This window comes from Lutjanus erythropterus, chromosome 2 (genome assembly GCF_056507025.1).
Source record: "Lutjanus erythropterus isolate fLutEry1 chromosome 2, fLutEry1.hap2, whole genome shotgun sequence".
Lineage (NCBI taxonomy): Eukaryota > Metazoa > Chordata > Actinopteri > Lutjaniformes > Lutjanidae > Lutjanus > Lutjanus erythropterus.
Genome location: NC_139318.1, coordinates 23,105,645 through 23,128,546, shown reverse-complemented (window position 1 = coordinate 23,128,546; position 22,902 = coordinate 23,105,645). Strand labels below are relative to the sequence as shown.

Here is a 22,902-nt window from a genome sequence, read left to right as displayed (position 1 = left end):
AAGCTGAAAATGGTCACAAAGTTTGTCGGTGCCAGTTAAAAACTGCCGAGTTATCTCTGCTTTCAGGGGTACATAAAAGGCCACAGATTGGCTCAGAAAAATATTTCAGCTTTTTTGGTATCAGTTATTAATGATTCCTGAGGCCCATCACACATAACAGAGCTGAATTCATCTGACCTTATTGAGTAGGCTGTGTGTGTATGATTGATTATTTGCTTCTCTCTGCATTGTTCCCGCCTGCAGCAATATGGATGTAAGCTTAAATTATGACACTGTTGCTCTCCCACTACAGAAAAGCCCATGTTTTGGTTTAAATATCTTTTACTGAGGAAGAAGTTATTAAAAAACATTCAGTATTGCAAATTTGTCCGCACTTTAAAGACACAGATCAAGCTAACAAATAAACAAACAAATAAACACAAAGGGACATGTACATAACTACCTTTTTGTCCCTGCCCCTCCTCTTCCCATTCCTATTAGACACTTACTCAGTTTGATTAATCAGTGTAACGTAGAACAGGATGCAAAATACTCTTGAACTGAGCCCAATTGTTTAATACTGCAAACTGTATTCTTTAGGTGAGAAAGTTTTACTATTTCTTACAGCCATAGCTTGACAGGTGGGACCTCTGCTTTCTTCCAGAATACTGAAGGGGTAGTTCAGATTATTGGAAGTGGGGTTGAAGTTCTTATCAATAGTCAGTGTATTACCTATATTAGATGGCAGTCGGCACAACCCCAGTTTGGAGAAACTGAGCACAGAAGCTATAGGCAATAAACTGCAGTGGACAGGGTCAGCAGCAAAACATGTTTTAGCCCTTAAAAAATTCTCCCTAAAAGAAATCATTATTAGTTTAAGTGTACGCTATATTTAGAGTATTTTCACCAGCTTACTTTGCCATCAGACACCCTTTTCCAATGGAAAACTACCATTATGCGAGCCACAAATCTCTCCCCAGCCCAACCAAATTCCATAGGCAAAATGAGTCACTCTACTTTGCAGAACACAGGAGTTGCTGGTCTTCAACTGCACTGATTTGTCAGTTTGTTTGTGTTATTGTGTGACTTTATTGTTTTAAAAGGTTAGATCATATACACCAAAGTCACAAAATAACACTAGCAAACAATTCCTGTGTTTTCCGTGGTAAATTAATGGTTTTCCCTGTGGAGTTTGGTTGGTTTGGTTTGATGTCCTGTTGGAAAAGGCTGTCTGACAACGAAAGTAAAGTAGTGAAAATATTTTAAATATAGTGTAAACTTTAACTGATACAGTTCTTTTTAGGTGGACCTTTATAACATGTTTTTTTTTTTCTGTTAGTAAATTGGTCAACATTCACCTATATTGTTTGGGAGATTCTGCACCGCTGTTTTGCTGTAAAAATCCAACAGTGTTTTGTGGACAAAAAAATTAAACCGAACCTTCAATCAGCATGAGGGTCAGTGGATAAAGACTGAATTATCATTTATGAGTGAACTATTCCTTTAATGTATGGAACACATCTGCTAAAATTTAGAATATGTTAGTCCAAAATTGATGTAATTTAGGACAGAGAACAAGAACATGAAGAAACGTGGCTTTCTTCAAAATCGCATTTATTGCATAGTGGGGATACGTCTGTAAAGATTTTGTATAGATTTGTTTTAGTGTAATGAAGTCTGTGGATGATCTTAAATAGACTAGGACAGTGCCTAGAGTTAGTGAAGCATTTGTGTATGTTTCCTAATGCTTTATTCCAAAGATCACCATCTATCCTGATATTCAGCCCCAACTTCCAACATGTCTGAATACCTCGTTCAAAAGATGAGCTTCTGAATAATAATGAATTATAGAGTAAAGATAACAGACTCCATTAGATTTATTTCTGGCAAGCTTTCATCACTTGTGGTTTTAATCAATCTGCAAAAAAGAATTCTACTGGATATTCAAGTTTTTGGGGGTTTTTTTTGTCTTCTTTACTCTTCGACCAGTTCAAGTCAACAGGTTCCTGTTTCTGACTGCTTTGCTGTGACCATAAAAGTCAGAAGCAGAAGTACGGTAAAAATACATTCAGTTCAAACAGATTCAGTGTGCTGCTATTGTGCATGTTCACTGGCAAGGCTCCTCTATACTAAAAGGAATGGGACCTTAATTAAACCTTCCAAAGTCCTGCTGTTTTTGGAACCTTGGGAAACTTTCTCCTTTTTTGTACTTTGTTTCTGCAACTGCAGGCATGTTGTACAAATATATGTACAAAGTGTTATTAAACATCTTGACATTCAAAGCAATAACCATATAATGTGAAATAATAACATTTATGGAGTATTTATGGGTCAAACACACAAACTCTTTTGTGAATGTCCCACAGCTGTGGTCGCAATGTTCAGATACATAAAAATTAGTTGATAAAATTACAATATGACTTTAGGTTACTATCTGAATTTTCACTGTGTAAAGAAAATCCACTATTTTCCAATATTTTTTAAGTCAGTATTTATATTGATGCACTAAACACTTCAAAGGTTGAGAAATTTGCCTTGAGGAGAGAAACGACAGAGGAGGGAGAAAACAGAATTGGGGCTAGAGAGGGAGAGCGGCGTGATGAATGATCTGTCCTCTATATAGGACGAGGTGTCTGCAACTTTTCAGGAGCCCCAGAAAGCAAACTTTCCGCCTGATATTATTCTGGGTCAGGAAGCCTCAGGGGGAGACAAGAAGCAGAGCAGGCTTGGCCTTTCTTTGGCCGCACAGCACACTGGTCTGTGTGTCACTCAGTCCCCGGTGTCTTCCCAAAAAGCAGCTCAAATTGTGATCTGAAACGCACGCCAGCTCCGTCAGAGCAGGCCACGCATCAGTGCAGACAAGATATGCTCATAAAGCAGGGTGATACAAGTGTGATGTTTCCATTTTGATGTATTTATGGAGCTCCATCAGCAAGGACACAGTGACAGGAAGTCAATGACAGCCTGTTGTACTTTAATGTTTAGCCCACTTGCCATATAGAGGACAGGATGTGAATAAAGAGAAAAAACTCAAACACAGACCGTTTCCATCATTATAGCCTCTTTTACTTGATTTTAAAATAATAGTGTTAGAAATTTAAACTTAATAATAATCAAATACAGTACAAAGTCCAAGACACTGATTATGTAGATCAGTGACATCAGTGTTTCATGGTCCAGTCCAGGGCAAAAACAATCTGTGCACAGCTGGATGTGGAGTCTTTACAAATAAGAATTTACATTATGCTCATTTTAGACATTTAAAACAAGAAAGACATAACTGGCGACATTTTTATCAATACAAAAAGTATGTTAAGTAAGTTAAGTTCAGTAGCTGAAGCTTTTGGCCTCTATGATGAGGGTACACACAGGTTCATTCCTTATAATATCAGTGCAAAAAAGCATAGAACTATTAATTCACTGGCAGGACCATCTCCAACAATACAGTACATGGCAAAGCAACAGACACTTCTTCTATACATATAAAATTACTCATTCTCTGATACAGCCTGTGCCTCAAAATATTAGTCATAGAGATGCATTTAATCCAGTAGAACACATGTTTAAAAGAAGGCATAACTAATTCATTTTTTTAACTGCAGATCAGGCCATCCCACATTTGAGCCTTTTTCATTGACGTTGAAGTTACTATTTTTTCAGCCTCCTCCATGGAAACGTCAGTAAAATGGCTTTGGTTCAAGTTTATGTTTGTTCATATTGAAATGATTTCAAAATGTTGTTTTGAAATATTGGTAACACTTGATAGTAAGGGTACATTGAGGATCATCAGATCATACATGAAAATCATGAGTTTATTCATACACTACCTCATTAACTGTGAAGAATGTACAAGAATTAACAGTATCTCATAAATGCAACAACTAGGGTATTTCAATCATCATGAGTTAGTAATGATTCTCATGTCTTCTTCATAGGTTACAGAACAGGACAAAAACCTGAAATGTCACAGCAGTCCTCACGTATTCTGTTGAACTACAAGTGTTAAAATCGTGATGAACTCAGCATTACTTTTTCATGATATCATCATTTTTATATAAATAAAAATTAGATCATAATTTTGGACTTTGTATATATCATGTATGCATAAGCAACAAATGGTTAATATAGGTGATTTCACAATCATACTGTTCTTGGATTATGTGATGCATGAGATACTGTTAATTCTAGTTAATTCCAGATCAGGCCTGGAATGTCATCATTTCAGGTTCACGGCCACTTGGTCTTTGGTGTTGTTGATTTTTGGAGGGCACAAAGGTCAGTTGCTAGGGTAACAAGGTCATCAAATAAAAAAAAGGATTTCAAGTCCATGGAAAATATAAATTTAACTTATTTTTTAAGGATGACTTTATTTTTATTTCAGTTTTCCTAATTTGTTAACACTAAGTGCAGAGAGACTGGAAGTCAGTCCGAGGTCAGTGTGTGATATATAAACAAATAATGGCAGACTTTCTTGCAATAGGCATGGAATAATAAAGAACGTTTCTTGTTAGTTTGAGATACTAACTCATTATTTTTTAGAAAATAAGTCCTTATTTGAAGAAAGTGTCTCATAATATACAGGATCTTTGTTTAAAACACATTGTCAGTAATAGGCTTCCATAGAGAAAGAGAGACAGAGCTTGTGGACAGCAGCACAAAGAAAAAAACAAACGTTTCATAGAGAAGATGAAGATATTTGACATGGATGTAGCTGTTTTTCATTGTCACCAGAGACTCCAGTCTGCAGTGTAAACCACATATCTTTCCAAAACTCTACAATCTTTCCAGTGATTTGGAAGAAAAGTTGCTGATCAGCTGCTGGGAGAAATACAGGTCACATCAGTGTAATGTTCCACACTGGCAGGTATCTGGGCCACCGCCTCTCGTGGTTCTCAGCATCACACCTGCAGCAGCAGCAGGCAGGGGACACTGGAGGTTGACAAAGTAGGTAATCGTGTCCCCTCTCAAAGAACAGCACGTCTTCTTTTATTCAGTCCAGCCAGGCAAGTTAAAACTTGCAGACATAATCAGATATTTTGTTTTATTCCCTGTTCCCTTCTTGGTTTCACAGTCTGTTTGGAGTGGAGGACAGGCGACAGACTTCTATTTTTAGCAACCCAACCAGAGTAGCTGATCCTATAAAACTGTGGCTTCCTCCATGGCATTAGCCCACCTGTATGAGAAGAGGAGTCGTCATTAGGAAAAAACAGCAAGAACTGCAGTGGTGCTAAAGGAGTAATTTCAGCCTGCTTCTCTTAAAAAAAATGATCAATTATGTGCCTGTCAGCATGACATATAGCTGCATTATTAACAGAGCTAATTTCATAGCTTGCTCCTGAATTTGAAAAATTATTGTATTTTGCCTAGAGGAGTGAGTTTTATTAACTTTTCCGTTTCTGGAAACTTGGTCCAAACACTGCTGCTGTTCAGAGAAGTTCAAAGTGAAGTGTAGTGAAATGAAAACAAAGACTAGACCTTAGAAGAAAATGAAAATTACTTACAAAAATAACTGAAGTAAAGATATACAGGAAATATCTTTAGTTTTAGTCTTTGTCAACTTGGTCAATTTTGTCAACACAACAAGCATGAGGAGGACCTGATGTTTGTTAAGACTGGGATGTCTACATGACTGAGTCAGAAAATGTGTTTGGGTAGGAGGACTTCCTGGACTCAGATTGAGTTTGTTTGAGGTGCTCTTTAGATAAGGATATATATGTACACCAGAATCACAAAAAACTCCAAGGTACTCTCTTTCTAGACAATTAAAATGCTTTTATTGTCATGGTACAGTCATGTTAGACCGTAAAAAACTGCATTTGTTTGTCTAAATGTTCCTTGGATTTTTTTGTGTGATTTTTGTATGACTGTGAGTCAACTGCCTTCACAAAGTGTTGTGTTGTAATACCTATTCTGAACTTCTTAAATCTGGATCCTGACAAATATCACCTCTATTTCAAATTTTTTAAAAAAGCTAAAACTAACAGAAACTAATACAAACTTAAACATTTTCAAACCACAAAAATTAAACAAAGAAACAAGCAAACTCACTCTGGAAACTAATTCAAACTAAACTGACAATAAATAATAATGGGGAGTCCTTCATAGAGTCGAAAAGGTGGTATCAGCAATGCAGATGAAAGAATCAGGTGTTCTTTAAGGATGAGGCCAAAACTTAGATGAAAATAAAACGAATACTGACTGTCCAACTTACTCAAGATAAAAGTGTGAAGTAATGAATAGCAGGAATGATTTGAGGCACTGTGATAATAAATGTAAAAATCCTTTATTAATTCATGGATACGCCAACGCGTTTAGACTTCATCAGGACAGAAACTTCATGCAAGAGTTGGGTAAGAGTTGGACAGTCAGTGTTGATTTTAGTTTCATGAGATTAAACTGAATCAAAAACAAAAATTAAAAACAAAATAAAACTATCACAAAAAAGAAAACTATCACAAAAAAACAAAATTATAATAACTATAAATACAAAACTATCCAATCTTGGGGCCATACAACTTGTTGGAACAAACTGGGCAATGTGAAAGTTTGCAAAAAAAGAACGTAGCTATTAAGTGCTTCTCACCTCTGGGCTGTGTGGTTGTCCACAGCTTTAAAGGTGTAGTACAAAGTGTTTTTGTGGTAAAGCTGGAAGATGTTGGCGTCCTCCTCCTCACTCTCCTGCTTGTCAGGAAGCTTCACTGTGAAACCCAGCAGAGGTAAACTCTCTGATGCTACTTTCTCCTGCAGACACACAATTCATCAGCGGAACAGAAAAAGATGATTAGACTGATGGCCACAGAGCTCAATGTCTGTTTAAGTGTGAGTATGTGCTGTTCAGGTTAAAGGGGAGCGCTTGTTTCCCCTCACCTCTTGGGCTCTGTAGGTATAAAGCACCTTGTCTTTTAGGAGGAACCACAGCCTCTTCCAGCTCCTCTTGCTCTTCTTGCTGCGCTGCAGACTGCCACTAATGGAGCCTTCCTCTGACACCGTCACCTGCACAACACAGGAGCAGGGAGGGACCGATTACTGGCAACGTTACTTACAAAACATTGGCAGAGCTGTTCTCCACATCATCAGTAATGTGCAGTGCAGTTGCAGGTGTACCTGGTTGAAGGTGGCGGTGCCTTTCCGGTGTCTCCAGATGTTGGGAGGATGAATGTTTTGGAAAACAGCAGAGAGAGGACGACTGGAGCGGTTTGGACGAGGACTGTTATTACCTGACAGTGCAGAAACATCTCCTCCTGCAGAAACATGCAAATGCTTATTAACTACAACAGAGGACAGAGACCAGAGTCTGAGACAGTCACTGACAAACTAAGTAACATGGCAGCTAACTGTGAAACCTTAGTGTCTGATCTACACCACAGGAGTGGGTATATATCATTTTTTGTTGAGTCATAGTGAGGATATATGAGAAACATGTACTTTTACATGACCACTAATTTCCCATGATTATTCATAATATGATAATATTCTGAATTTGACACAGGTCATGTAAACAGTATATTCTGGTTGGATAGACTGAATTAGGCTTTATTTTGAATGGAGCACATTTTGATTAAAATGTGAGATATGCTGGTATTATTCAGATTTTTGCAACAATGAGCCTCATGCAAGAACATTTTTGTGTTCTTATCATAAATTTCATTTACTTTTTTATCATACAAAGGGCTTGTATAAACATGCCACGCCAGATTCATAAAATGCTTGTAACTTCAGATAACTGTGCATATTTGAGTCCATATGTCAGGAAACATTCATTCACAAAAATGGTTAAAAAGAGTAATTTTACAAGTTTGGAGATTGCAGTCCTGCTTTCAGAGAGCCATAAAAGAAAATCTGCCATTTTAACAGTGTCAGCAGTGGAATTAAGGGCCCTTTTAAAGCAAAGAATGGGAAAAACGAGAGCTATTAATGCTGTGTTACCTGAGGGTCAGACAGCCACTGAAATAAAGAGGAAATGTCTCGATATGAAAATTACTTAAAAGAAAAAAAAAAAAGCCTTGCCACAGCAAGGGGATCGATAACTGCAACAGGAGGAGGGAGTCGAGGGGAAGTTTCCATTAAAACAGTACAGAGGAGAGAATAAGTGAGGACGTCTTCCTGGATATCAACTTCATAAACCTCCATGTGAACATATACAGCCAATTCACCTGACAGTAGGTAGAAATTTATCATTAAATTAATAATGACAGGCTTTATGTGTAAATTTACAATTGAATTCTAATTTTAACTGCTGTGAAACAGGATAGTGTCGACATAATTATGAAGCTTAATTAATTTTTCAAATGCAAAATATCTTCAAATTAATTAAATATACAGTCATTTATGAAAAACTATAGTTTGGATACCAGCAAATGACTGCATATAACTTGTACAACAGGTCTGGACCACTCGTAAATTGTGTTCATATCTGAAACAAAATTCAAAATACAAGAAAATTGGTGAATGCGAGAAGTTTTCCTAGTACAACCCACTTAAGAACATCTCCAGTCAGAAGAAGAAGCACACCTAGTTTTATGAAAGACTTGGATATCAACAGATATACGCAAATATCACAGTGCTGACCTTTTTGAGAAGGTGGTGTTCACACAGTCAAACAAGTCTGCCTCCAGTGGAAAACTTTAAAAAATACTATTTTGATTCAAACAAGACAAATAGCTCAAGCAGCTTTGGCCGTTCCGCTTTTCCACAAACGAAGTACGCAATGGAAGCATGTAAACAGGAGTATAAGTGGACAATTCCACTTTCATTAGCCATATAAACAGTTTGTTAGGAATATTGTCTTTACTGGGAATAAGGGTAAAAAAGAATTTGATAAAATATTTTGTGCATATAAGTTTTGTCAGCGGGAACTATACAGTTGCAACAAATATACATTCAGGCTAACTATTCCGATGTGATAACTTTTGTTTTCCACAAATGTGAAATATTTATTGGAAAGAAATCACATTGTCTATCCCATGTCCCTTGAACCTTTGACAGGCACTGCTTCCTTTCTTTTATGAATATATTTGCTATAAAGTAAACTTATTTTACAAAAAAAATCAGTCATCCTGTATTTAAACAAGCCTGATGCTGCATCTTCCTCTGACAAAGATTAGTGATATAATTAAATAGTTTTTGGTTAACATATTGATCCTACTGGTTTCAAGAAGAATACAAATACTAAAATTTGTTGGCTGATAGGCGGACCAACAGTGCAATGTATTACAAAGTTCTAAAAATGTATTCAAGCAGAGTTTTCCCACCTCTTTTCTTTAGCTCATTGTAACAGTGGTCACACACTTTGGCCATGCGGTCTTTCATGTATTTCAGTGGATATCTGTTCCTGGAGCAGCTCCGACAAACAATCTGTGTCAAATGACATAAATTCACCACAGATTACATTACACACACATTAAAAAGCTCAAGAAACAGTTGTTGCAGTCAGCATGCTAAACATCCCAGTCAAACAGATATTAAAGCACTGTAGAGCGGTGTGTTTTATTTATGTGTGACTCACTCTTCCGCAGCCATAGCAGTGATGTCTGCGCAGAGTGAGGCTGAAATCTGAGGTGCAGTTCATGCACATCATCACTTGTGAGACTGGAACAAGTGTGGGAGCTTTCTCTCCAAGAGACGGACGCAGACGATCTCTGGCCTGGAACAAACACACGGGAAAAAACATGCTTTATAACACTGCTGCGGGAATTTATGATGATAACTTATTAAAAAAAAATTTATTAAGTAACAATTTAAAAGACCAGTGTGTAGGATTTAGTGGCATCTAGTGGTGAGGTTGTAGATTGCAACAAACTGTAGATATAAATGGCTCAGTCTAAAGTCACAAAAATACGATTCTTATTTTCAGGTGATTCTACATAAATAAAACCACACTTGAATATTACATCATAATCCTGCTGCATTCTTTTAATAGATCCCCGTAAATCTTACACACCTGATGTAGTAAAGACAACATGAATCCAAAGATGAATACAGAGAAGCAGAGTTTGCTCACCTCTCCTGAGCAGCTGTTGAATGCTGCAGATCCCCTCACATGTTCAGTCACAGTGCGACTTAGAGTGTAAAACCAGTCCTCTCTTTCAATGAAGGAACTGCAAAAAATACATACACAATCACTGCACAATCATTCCTACAATATCATTCAGTGTTTGAAGTCACACAAGTCAGTTGACACCAACTATGTTAATCATCAGCTACAGTACCAAACATTTTGCACATGTTAGTTTTAGAGGTTTTAACCTTAGATATTATCCATTATTCAAACTGGGCAACTGTAAAGTAGTAGTTTTACAGGTTACATGAAATACATACATTTTATTCATAATATATTTTTGTTTTTATTTTTTTAATTGCTGTTCGATATATGTGAATGCTCTGACAGGAAAGAAAGAAAGGAATTCTCTGCTCTATTCTCCGTCCTCTGTGACCCACCTTGCAGACAAAGTGATGGTGATGTCCATTCCTTCGATCCTCAGTGCATGTTGGACATTTTCAATGATAGGTTTACTGACCTGGAAAATCAGCAAAATCATAAATCAAAGACCAGGCAAACATTTCCAGTCTGTCTGTTGGGGAAACGTCACATTTTCCATTCTCACAGTCTTTGTTAGCTGCAAACAGGTAAATAATTTGGTCCATATATGTATATTATCTAGTACTTTCATGGCCGTAGTTTTTATATGCGTTAGAAAAAGTACTTCCATCTTCCATCTGGGGTATTTTGAAGATAAAGAATGGTTAGAAATCAAAGAGATTGCTGACCTTCAGCCCAGTGAGAGGCAGAGTGTTCTTCAGCCTGTATTTCCCATCCTGCTGAGGGTAGGTGTACAGCAGCACATCATTCATCTAACAACAGACAAAGATAACACTCATTACTCACAGTAAATCCACAGAACAGACATGTAAATGCAGATTAGAGGAAGGTGTTGGAAGGATAACATAAAAAAAGGTACACCAGTCTGATACTCAGCTGCCAAGACGTCATCATTTGTGTGTGCAGTAATTCTCCAGTAGGTGGCAGTCAAAGCTAATACAAAACTTGACCTCTTCAGTGTGTGTGTCCCACAGTATTTAATTCCCACCAAACTGTATGAATTTTTTCACACACAGATGTATGTCTGTTTTGGGGGACATTAGATTTACACTGATTACCTAGAGGCTGACCTTAACTCAGTCCATTCCCACTACTCACCATAATCCTAACTATTATCCTCCCTACCTTTAAAGGGAAAGTACACCCCAAAATCAAAAATACACATTTTTCTCCTGGCCTGTGGTGCTATTTATCCATCTAGATTTTTGGAGATATTGACTGTAGAGATGTCTGCCTTCTCTCTAATATAATGAGACTTAACGGCACAAGTCCCGTGGTGCTGAAAGCACCAAAAAAAAAATACATTTGAAAAATTCAAAACCAGTGCCTCTTTCTAAAAGTCAAGACTCAGTTTTTCAAAATAATCTAGAGTCCATGTTGTGAAAGAATGACTTACAAAGTAGTTCCCATAGATTCTAATGCAGAACAAAAGTAGTTCCTTTCTGCATGCTCATTTCAGCAGAGTATAACAGACTGTACGTCTTAAAACATGCCTGGAGTTGATCTATAAATTTAAAACACCATACCTTGAATTTTAATGATCATACATGAGTGAGATACTTCAATAAATAGATATCAAAGATGATATCAACCTGGACCATTAATTTCTGTGTAATTTTTCCAGTGACTCATTTACTACTTTCGTTATGAGAGTGGCATCTCCTGCAGACTTGTTATATCACATTGTTTCCAACATTAATTATAGCTGGTAACACGTGATCAGCGTCTGGGTGGATAAACTGGCAGGATAAAAGTTTATACAGAGATGATTACCAACATTCCTCCAGAAGAGACATTTACGAGCTTTTTAAGTGTCGAGCCCAGACCACAAATTTCAAAAACGCCACAGGAGGGAAAAGCAGCTCGTTTTGATGATGCTCTATGGGTAATTTGCGAAGGCGTTTAATTTTCTAATCTCTCTTGATTATAACATTTCAGGACTATCTCTCTATGTTATGATTTTACAAACTGAATGATTACTACAGTGTGTCCCCTGTCTGTTTGACTCACTCTTTCATGATCTAAATTACATGGTGTTAACCTGCCTGTGACAGGTGGTGAAATGACATTAGTACTTAGATTATGTAACTATAAAAGAAGGAATCTGTCTGTCTCTCTGTCTTGTCTGTATGTCCTTCAAATATCTCGAGAGCCATTCATCCAATCTACTTTACACTTGGCAAGTGTATTGTTGAGGATTCACGGCAGTAAGGTAGGAGGCATCAGATTTGTGGCAATGTGGCCAGATGGTGGTGCCCTAACAACAAACTTGACATTTTGGCCTGAAACTTTTGAACCACATGAATCTATCCATGTAAGCCTCACCCATTTACATCTGTATGAATTTTCTGCCATTTTGAATTTCGTCCAAATCAATTTTTTAGCCATTCCTATGAATTTTTAGCAATCCTCACCAAATTTTGCACAAAGATAAGACAAATTAGCCCACTGACATGAAAAAGTCAAAGGGTACAGACAATCCTGGCCCAAAGCCCAGCAGGCACCCACAGGTCTGGGGCTGACCCTTATAACTACAACAGTTTACTTACTCACTTCTTACATTAATAATACAATTTATATTTACATGATACATACATTTGTTGTTAACATTAAATCACATTCAAACAACTCAGCTGTTGCTAATGTAAAGTGAACTGACTAGCTAAGTCAAAACGAATCACCGAAAATCAGGTGCTCAACAAAGAAAAGCCAGGGTACAGAGAGAACAAGAAAATGAACAAATCAGAGAGGTAATGGGCTGAACTGCTGGCCAAAGAAAAGTGTGAAGATTCAGGTGAAGCTGAGGAGAAGCTAGGCAGACTAGTAAATAAAACTTTTGCTACCTTAACATTTAAGTATCTAACATTTGCACATTAACTTAACTAGATTAAAAAAAACCTTCTGCTGCAGTGCTGAGGTTATTATATTAGAAACCTGCTTGTGGTGGAGTCGGTGTGGATGAGGGGCCCAATTTGAAAAAAAATCGTCACCCTGTCCATAAGTCCTGATGGCTGGTCTACATATCAGACTAATATTTAATGGACAGAGTTTAAGTCACACGTGTACACAGATCACTCAGTTTATAAGGAGCTGGTGCTGACCTTCCCTGTGCTGTCAGTAAAGAACTGGCTCAGGAAGTCAGCATTCAGAAACATCCTGCCAGGAAACCTGCTCTTAATAGCTCAGTCTGGACACAGAAACAGACCAGACAGAAAAGGCCTGACTCTACTTTTTACACAGAGACGTCTAAAGAACTCACTGTAATTACATGATGAAACAAATATAAAGATTATAAAAACAGAAACAGATTACTGTATGCACACTGGCACATGTGTCTATTTCACTATATATTACAAACAGGAAGCAGCATTTACCAAAAACAGATGGCGGGGCTGTCGACTCTTCCTGCTGACCTTCATCAGGGTGCCCTCCTTCACAAAGACCTGATGAAAAAAAAAAAAAAAGAATTCACATAAAATTCATGACACACACAGGGCATCTGCAGTAATTAATGTTGTTTTTAAAAGCAGGTCGGCTGGGGATTCCCAGCTGAATGACTGTGTAAAGGGCAGCGCTGGGGTGGTGCAGGGCAGACAGGGTGGGCTGGCAATCAGCAGACAGAAACAATGCTGTTATCAGAGTCATACCCTGCCAGGCTGCAGCAGGTCCCGCTGGCCACGAACACTGTACTCTATATTGACCAGACGCAACAAGTTCTCCTGAGACACAAAGAGAGAAAAGAACAGAGAGTGAGACGCCGAAATAAAAGAAACAATGAATGAGCATTACCAGAAACCCTAAACAATTTTCTTTTGCTTGATTATTTTCATGACTCCCTTTGTTTTTAGACATAATTATCACCTGGATCAGGCCAACATGTCAAACATTGTTCTCTTTACCATGAGCCACGGTTCTGAGAAATGTCATCATTTGGCATGTGACTCTAACCACTGTAACCAGTAACCACTGACAGTCTACAGCAGTGCTTTGACCTGAACGCTACATGCTAACATGCTCACAGTGACAATGCTAACATGCTGACATTGTCTCCATCTCAATTGAGTGTGTTAGCATGCAAACATTTGCTACTTACTTAGTACTAAGGACAAATTAGAGCTGTTCCTGAAAGCATAGTTTTGAACAAATAAAAAAATTGATTTATTTATTTAAAAGGAACCCCATTAGCTGATGTGCTTGGCACCAGCTAGTCTTCTTGGGGTCCAAAATCCAGTACCTCATATTAATGATTTAATTTAATTTGGATTTTGAATTTTTTGATAAAAAGAAAGGAGGGGAATACTCCTTTATGAGTTGCGGCACTGCTCCTATTTCTTAATTCAAATAAATTATTTACAAAGACACTGGATCCAAATGCATTGCCACAAAGCTGAAAACATGGCTGTTTTTCTTAGTTCATGAAAAGTTGACATTTTATACATCGCATTTGTGTTACATTATGTTCATCACTTGAGCACCTCTAATATTACATTAAGAAAGTGGTCATTGAAATTCAAAGTTTCATTCCAACATACATTCATTTTCTGACTCTGTTTACCCAGTGAGTTGATGCTGGCTAAGGATTAATTAGTCTTTTAATTAGTCTAATGAATTAGTATTAGAGGCCAACACCAGCTGACTAAAACAACATCACTGGATTATTGATCAGCTGTTTGATTGATGTTCATCTATTAGATTAATGGGGGGCAACAATTCCAATAATTGATGGCACGATAGGCATTAGATTTTGTCCAAGGTAACATGATTTAGTCATCAATTGGTGCGCTTGTAAAACAACTGCAAATGTTACTGCATTTGATTATTTGACCGTGTAAAAACTTGTGTTTAGTGGAATAAAATTATTGCTGAATAATGTGACTCACCATTTTCTCTACTGCTAACCATGAGAGTTTATGATGCATGCTGTCGATGTTTGTTCTTATGGCACAATATAAAACTTTACTTGCAGCCTTGTGCTGGGTGATTTGTAGTGTCCTCAGTACACTACACAGATTTTTTATTAATTTCATGCACCATCCCACATGGTGTCACAAACATACAGTTATACTAATTATACACACTAATAGTACAGATTAAAATAAGGGGGGACGATGAGCCATCCCCTTGCACACTCATCCACTCTTGTCGTTTCACGAGTATTAAAGGAAATGTTATTTGTTTTGAATCATTAGAATTCATCTATTCATATTAATATGGAGTTTTATAATTGTACACTATGCTCAGTGAGTATCCCCGCATACTCGTCCTTCACATATTAATTTATACATTTGTATAATTCACATCAAGGATATCACCAGGTCAGTGGCTCTTTTAATGGCCTCTAGTGTTTCTGCTTTTGCATTATTTATGGATGAAACTGACAATTCTAAGACTAGCACACTATGGAGAGAAGCTATCCACTGATTAATAGATAGATCTATTAGTAGTTTTGTTTTGTTTTTTCATTTAACAAAAATTGTTTTATCTACCTCTGATAACATTATATGAATGATTAAACAATGTTAGAGTTCTGTAAATGTATAAACCACCACAAATGGTTGCCAGATAATTCTGAAAGGTTACCAGATGATGTGGATGGTAGACAGCATTAGAAATAGGAGACTGGTTTTAATAATATCATTTTGATAATTTGTTGGGGTGAACATGCTCTCATATTTCTTCCTCTGTATATATTTTGTCAAATCTGTACTGTGAAAAGTGACGCTACATTTACTCAGAAAGCAGTTAACTTAACATCTTGAATGATCTGTTTAGATCTAAACTTTAGGTGCATGACCAGGCAGGGACGTTTTTGAAGTTATAAGGGATCAAGAACTCTTTTCCAAGCCAGAGAAATATGATGCACAGAAACAACCCATACTGTTGGAATTACTGATCTGTACATGTGGATTTTATTGTCTCTGTGTTAAAAAATGACCAGGGTTTATGCTGAAAATAAGATATGTAATTCTGGATGCAGTGTGGTGCCTGCACATGGCTCTTACCCCATGTTTTAAACTGTCGTTTGCTTGATCTGCAATGTCAGACACCACCGCCACAGCAGCTGTATAAGACAAACAGAAAGAGGAATCAGGAAAGATACTTCGTGTTACATGAACACACAGCTTTTTTGGATCACTATCTTGTACATTTCAAATATTCTTATACTGCATATTGTAAACGTTCGCACGTTTCCTGGTGAATATTTCACATTCCTGCACAAAATGTACAACTCTTTCATTAAACAACATATTGCAAATATTTTTCCGCATTTTATTGTCAGTTTTCTATTTTCAGTTTATGCTTCCTGATTTCATATTATGTTAATTGTTATGTACCCAAAAACCAAGGCAAATTCCACATATGTGTCAACCTACATGGTGATAAACCTGATTCTTATGTTCAGAAGGGAACACATTCACAATGAATATTCATAACTGATGACGTGTTTCTTTGTTCTTTGTCTGTAAAAAGTCACCAAACATAAAACTAAGAATGAGTCAGGAGCTTGGACGTGTGTACAAGCCTGGACTCGGTGGCTCCCTTATCAGAGATAAGAGATAGTGCTGCTGTGTCTGGCCTTCTCATGAATTACACATTACAGTCTTCAAACAGAAGAGAGCTGAAATGACTGCCTGGTGGGTTACCAGCACGAACAAAAAACATCTAAATTGGCTCTCTCATGGCCATCTCTTCATACCAAATGAGAGCAAATAAATTCCCTGTAAACACAGAGCCACAAACACAGGCCAGTAAGGCTCTCCTGTGACTAACAGAGGGAGCAGCTTCTGCTGCTTGTTTATGGTACCTTGGGTGTCTTCATATTCCTTGGAATCAGGGGAAAGGTTGTTCAGATAATCTGCAAGAGGAGAGAGAGTCACTATGAGTGAAATATATTTTTTATTTAGAAAAGACGGCCCTTTACACTACAGCTGCAATGATTATCCATCAGTTGATTAATCAAATAGTCGATCAAAAGAAAATTAGTTACTGAGCTATAGGGGCGCCCCCTGAAATGGTCTTTTTATTTGACAGTTCTCATGTATTTTCTTCTCTCACCCTACCTTCTTGTGTGTGTCCAGTGCATGTCCAAAGCAAGCAAAAAAACAAAAAACAAAACAATACAGTGTAGCTTACAGGTAGCCTGAGCTGTACTCCTCACCTCTCTTCTGTGACAGACAACAGGATACACAGCCTTTCAGTAACTATTACTATGTGCTTATCCATCCACAATACAGCTGACTAAAGTAACTTAGCTACACCTTATAGGATAGCTGTCAATCCTGAAATAAAAAGCTTAAATCCAATTGACTGGTGACATTAAAATTGAGAGACACATCAAATCAAGGATTTGGAAAATTGTGACACAACTATTAATCAGTAATAAAAATGCTGATTAATTGCAGCTCTATTTTACGTGAGACTCACCGGTGAGGAGCATGCGATACTGAGCCACACGCACAATGACCTGCAGGAGCTGATGTTTAAGAGATATTTTTTCCCCAGCTGGACTCTGCTGCTGCTGAGACAAATAAACCAAATTCAGCATTTTCACTGCATCGTTGCAGCCCATTAGCTCCAGATTTACTGTAGAAATGCACATGAACTTTGGCCAAACATCATGTCAGATTAATGAAAACAGTCGAGAGAAACTTTGCCAAAGAAAATGAAAGTTGTGCTGAGAAGCAAATTACACAACAACACTGGACCTCTGAGCTGAATCACCAGTCATATTTTAAGTGTGAACAAGGGCCAATAACACAGAATGCTGGTCAGCACAGTGCTGCAGGATAACAAGTGTGTGTTTGTGTGCATGTGCAAACGCAGCAGTGCTGCACGCATCTATCTATCAACACCGTCTTTCTCAATAGTCACTTTATTAATAATCTCTCTCTCTGTCTAACACACACACACACACACACACACACACACACACACACACACACACTCCAAGTGGTAGTAAGATTTAACCGTGAGCTTTACGTTTTGTTTTTTTTTTTTTGGTTATTGAAAAGCATGAAAAACTATTCTATCACCAGTTTCCCATCTTAAAAGTCAAAATTATAAACCCATCATCAATAAATACACATTTAATTTCTTTTAAAAAATTCTCTCTGTTTTTTTTTTTCTTTTTTTTTTTTGAGAGTATCTTGCATTATTGTTACAACAGTTAGTTCTAACCAAGTAATTTTATTGGACAAGACACTCCATGAGTGCTGATATAGATGATATATTACTGTTGAGGTTGTGCTGAATATCAGCACAATTGTGATAATATTCAGCACTCAGACTGCAGCACTGGGCCTACGACCAAATCGTGCTGATATTCAGTAAAACAGCACTCTCCCCTGCAGTATGGATCTTCCAAAATTAGTCACAGGAACACATTAAGAAAAATTGTGAAGACTTGTCAGCGAATCACAGCAGGATGACCTCTAACACCTGCACTGTATCTGACCAGATTGATTTGCAGTATAGTCCCTATTTATTTTAGACAACTGTTAGTATACAGTTATTGACATGCACTTGAAATGCCTACCTGGACTGTGATGACATTTGTAATGTGCTTTTCATGTGTCACATGTTCAGCGCTGTACCACAAATTGGCTCTAAGCGGACCTTAAAGTTTAGAGCTGCAACAATGGAAAATGTGATATTTTTTGACAGCACAGACTAAATGATTAATTGATTAATTGTGAAAATGATTGGCAGATTAAATGATAATGAAAATAGTTGTTAGCTGCAGCCTTTAAAGTTTTCTAAGTCTAAACTTCATAATGATGAAAGGCAAACAGAGAAAAGCGCTTACTGCACTGACATTAATACACAACATGTTTATAGGAGAATCTGAGGACTTTTAAACATGGATGCTCTTAAATCAAACAGAGAAAACTGCCCAGGTCCAAGTCCTCTCCTCAGTGGTCTATAAACTGGATGGAAAATATTGAAAACTCCTTTGTCCACGACTGGATAATATCTGACTGTAAATTATATAGTGGATGGTGAACAGATGCCGTGATCTCCCTCTTGAACTGTCAAGCATACAATCATATCCTCTTCTTTTACACTGTATGTTTCATGTTCCAAACTTATCAACTTAACAGCTTCTCTGGTTTGAAAAACGTTGTCTTGTGTCTGGTCATTTAATTGAGGCTAATTATACCTCCTCACTAAAGTGCATTGTTTGAAAAGGCTGTCGGGAGATGCAACCTACGTAAATTTTAAGATTCCCTTGTTTTTAAAGAGAGGTTCAGTGTTTAATTGTTGTTCTGAGTCGCTCAAGCCAAACATATTTGTTCTTAACATCCAAACATACGGTCTAAATTTTTCCTTCGGGTGTCATGCCAGCTTCTTTTAACAGCCAAGAACACTGTGTAGTTGTTGTTGCTTTAAATTAAATTACTACTTTTATTCACTTAGCTGTCTGCTCTTTCCTTTAACCTTTAGGTCACAAGGGCTATTCTTCTCTTTAACATGCACACAGGCTGGCACCACACACTCAGCCACCACAAAACATGCACTTCATCCTTGTCATTGTACATAACACACACACACACACACACACACACACACACACACACACACACACAAACAGAACTCTGCTGATAAGAGATAATGTGCAGACAAAGATGAGACTCTTGATAACCATCAAATAATTGAGTCACGATTCACGTGCCCAGCTTTGTTTGGTTGTTGTATTTGATATCACATATCTATCTATCTATCTATCTATCTATCTATCTATCTATCTATCTATCTATCTATCTATCTATCTATCTATCTATCTATCCATACATCCATAGAAATATCCATCGATCAAACTTGCCGAGCAAGACTGCTGCTGCCATCAGCTGTGAAATGAGCTGCAATTCAATTCTTACGGGCAATTGCGAACAATCAATGAATGTCTAACATCACTAACATGGCTAGTTTTGCCTCTGACAGGTGGTAAGTGTCTGACAACATTACATAAAGGATCCATACAGAGTGAAATTTCTGCTGAATCAGAAACAGCTGATTTATTGCTCTCACCAAACCTACCAGGTTCCATTTACAGACTTAGATATTTTAACATTGTAAAACATACTTCATTCAACTTTGACAGAAAGAAAATAGAACTCACAAAAAACATCTTGGTTCATCTTTCCGATGTCCCAACAATCAGCAGTTCCAGTTTGGATGAAATAAACCCTTACTCCACCGCATTAGGTGTGAAAATATTCTAGCTGTAAAGGATGTTTATCCTTGAGCTACTTCACTGATGTCTGACCTCCTTCTTGCTCCTCTCCCAATATTTTCACATCTAATGCAGTGAATAAAGGCTTTATTTTGACCAAACAAGGGTTGGTGATCGCTGGAACAGTGGACAGACAAACCGCACAGATGCACTAAAGACTAAATAAGAAAATAGTGTCCACCCGGGTTTCCATCACTGCCGATCGGAGATGAGTGAACCTTTTCATACTGAAGACAAAAGCCAGAGGCTAGAGAGGCTTTAGGCTAGACACTTATAATAACAATCTGAGCCTGTCAGCGGTAAAAACAAGCACTTTCAGTGGCCGTACTCTGATGCTTTGCAATTGCCCATGAGGATTACATTGGAGCCTGTTTTGCCGACTGATAGCTGCAGCAGTCTCACTCAAGACTGTAAAGTTTTCATAAAATTGTGTCCGTACTAGTCAAAAACATGGAGACAATAGGGTCAAGGTTGAAAAATACCATTAGTTGCCCTTTAAAGAATGAGAATGTATTAAAATTACACTTTTTTATGGACTGTATTACACATGTTGTGTTTAGAGTTAGAGAAGCACTGCAGGTCTGACCTCAAACTGATGAACAACGGCTGCAAAGGCAGGTGAAGTTCTGCAGCTGTCCTCCAGCAGGCTCATACTTCGGTCATAGTGGCCAATATAAGTGGTAAAAACCAAGAACTCTGCTTTTCTGGACAGGAAGATGTCTGCAATCCTCTGGCTCTCCTCCCTGAATGGACAAAAAGAAGTGAGAGGATGGAGGAGGAGAAGTAGCAGCACGCACCAGTCCTCAAGTTACATAGAACGCTCTCTGAGCTGCTTTAATGTGTGGACTGTGAAACAATAGGGATGAGTGTAGAAGGTAATTGGATGGTGTCTCACCAGTGTCGGATTCGATTCTCCAGCTCATTGAGGATTCTGCGGTGCAGGGTGTAAACATCAGGCAGCTCATTGAGAATCTCTCGAAGCCTCTCGTCATCCAACACTGGCTCCCCCTCGTCCCCGACTGCTGCACCCACTGCTTCCCGAAAGTCCTGGTGCAGGAGGGAGTGTGGTGGGATGGTTATGTCTTTATATTCAAAACCTTACTAAGCTTACAGTTTCACTTAAGTCTGCATTTCTCCCTGTTTTTCTTTCCATTCTTCTCCAACAGTATAAAAAGATAATATCTGACAGCTGGGAGCACATGAGCGATTATATCAGGAAATCTTATCACTGATAACGGCGCTGGAGCAGAGGTGGTCACTAGTTTAATACCCACACCAGAGGGATAACATCTAGGAAGGGAAGTGAGAGGGCAGCACTTCTTCCTACTTCAAAATGACTGCTGAGGTGCCCTTGAGCAAAACAACAAAAGCCCTGACAGCCCCAGGGGAGCTGCTCATAGGCCAACAGATGAGACTGCTTGTAGTGTGCAGCTTTTAGGTATGAATGTGATAAAGCGTGAAGCAAATGTTTCTGGAAATGAGCATTCTTACTCTGGATAAACAAAGAATAGATACACATTATAATAACATTTAATAAAAGTTCATTTATTCAGATGATTACATATCTAATTTTTTTGCTTAAGACAAGCAAGATTTGAAGGGATTTAAAGGGATAGTTCAGAACGTTAGAAGTGGGGTTGTATTTTATAGGTTTCAAAACATCTGCAGCTTAAAATTAGCCACCTGGCTAATGCTGGCATTTTACAGAGATGTTGATTAATGTGTGTTGTCCTTATAAATGAAATAAATTACCGTAAATGAAATGAAATATGAGGTACTCATCAATAGTCAGAGTATTACCTACAGTAGATGGCAGTTGGCCCATCCCCAGTTAGGAGAAGCAAAATGAAGTAACAGCACAGAAGCTTAACAGCGTGCTGCTATGGACAGGGCCAGCAGCAAAAGGTTAAAAATGTTCACCTGGAAAAAAAATCTATATAAATTCAAATTTACTCTACATTAAAATATTTTCATTGCTTTATTTTGCTGTAAGACAGCCTTTTCAGGCAGGAAACCACTGTTACACTCTCAAAGCAAACCCTCCTCAATGAAAAACAGTAATCGCAGAGCATGGCTTTTGCTGGTCTACCACTTTGGTGAACCTGAACAATCCTTTTAAAACACCTAATTCACATTAGCAAAAACAAAAACTAACCGATGGAAGCTGTGGCAGACCAGCAGCTCTTGTTTTCTGTGAGATACAGTTACCATTTTTGTCAATGGAGTCTCGGTCTGGAGAGAGCGATATGCTTCTGCAAACTGGGGGCATGCTGACCGCCATCTACTGTAGGTAATACACTGACTATTGATAAGCACCTCACATAACCCCACTTCAAATAATCCAAACTCTCCCTTTAAGAGATGTAAAGTTAAGGAACATGAACCGCCTTCTTTAAATATGTAACTCTGCAACTACAGCTCTACAGATCTCAGGCAACCTAATGTAGAAACTATACAACTGTAATTCCCTCCCAGAGAGAATATCTGGATACATACAGGAGAATTATATTACAACAGTGAACTGAAAGAAAATGGAGACACATCACTCACTTCCTGCAGGAGCTTGAGGGCTTTCACATGTCTGTGGGCA

At 37.9% G+C, this 22,902-nt stretch overlaps 1 protein-coding gene across 2 annotated transcripts in view; it reads right to left on the bottom strand.

Annotated features, from left to right (window-relative positions):
- Positions 1 to 4,125: 4,125 nt before the first annotated feature.
- fgd5b (FYVE, RhoGEF and PH domain containing 5b) overlaps positions 4,126 to 22,902 on the bottom strand; it is a 30,112-nt gene continuing 11,335 nt past the window's right edge. The window contains exons 5-21 of one of the 2 annotated variants that reach the window (XM_084733292.1): positions 22,863 to 22,893; positions 21,208 to 21,359; positions 20,899 to 21,055; positions 17,504 to 17,591; positions 16,884 to 16,934; positions 16,081 to 16,139; positions 13,726 to 13,797; positions 13,453 to 13,521; positions 10,747 to 10,830; positions 10,417 to 10,496; positions 9,980 to 10,076; positions 9,485 to 9,622; positions 9,231 to 9,333; positions 7,084 to 7,220; positions 6,847 to 6,972; positions 6,563 to 6,720; positions 4,126 to 5,152 (exon numbers count right to left, since the gene is read on the bottom strand). In XM_084733292.1, coding sequence (XP_084589418.1) covers positions 5,116 to 5,152; positions 6,563 to 6,720; positions 6,847 to 6,972; positions 7,084 to 7,220; positions 9,231 to 9,333; positions 9,485 to 9,622; positions 9,980 to 10,076; positions 10,417 to 10,496; positions 10,747 to 10,830; positions 13,453 to 13,521; positions 13,726 to 13,797; positions 16,081 to 16,139; positions 16,884 to 16,934; positions 17,504 to 17,591; positions 20,899 to 21,055; positions 21,208 to 21,359; positions 22,863 to 22,893 — 1,639 coding nt within the window. In that variant the 3' untranslated portion in view covers positions 4,126 to 5,115. The remainder of the gene's footprint in view (positions 5,153 to 6,562; positions 6,721 to 6,846; positions 6,973 to 7,083; positions 7,221 to 9,230; positions 9,334 to 9,484; positions 9,623 to 9,979; positions 10,077 to 10,416; positions 10,497 to 10,746; positions 10,831 to 13,452; positions 13,522 to 13,725; positions 13,798 to 16,080; positions 16,140 to 16,883; positions 16,935 to 17,503; positions 17,592 to 20,898; positions 21,056 to 21,207; positions 21,360 to 22,862; positions 22,894 to 22,902) is intronic. The other variant, XM_084733301.1, reaches the window with a different exon arrangement.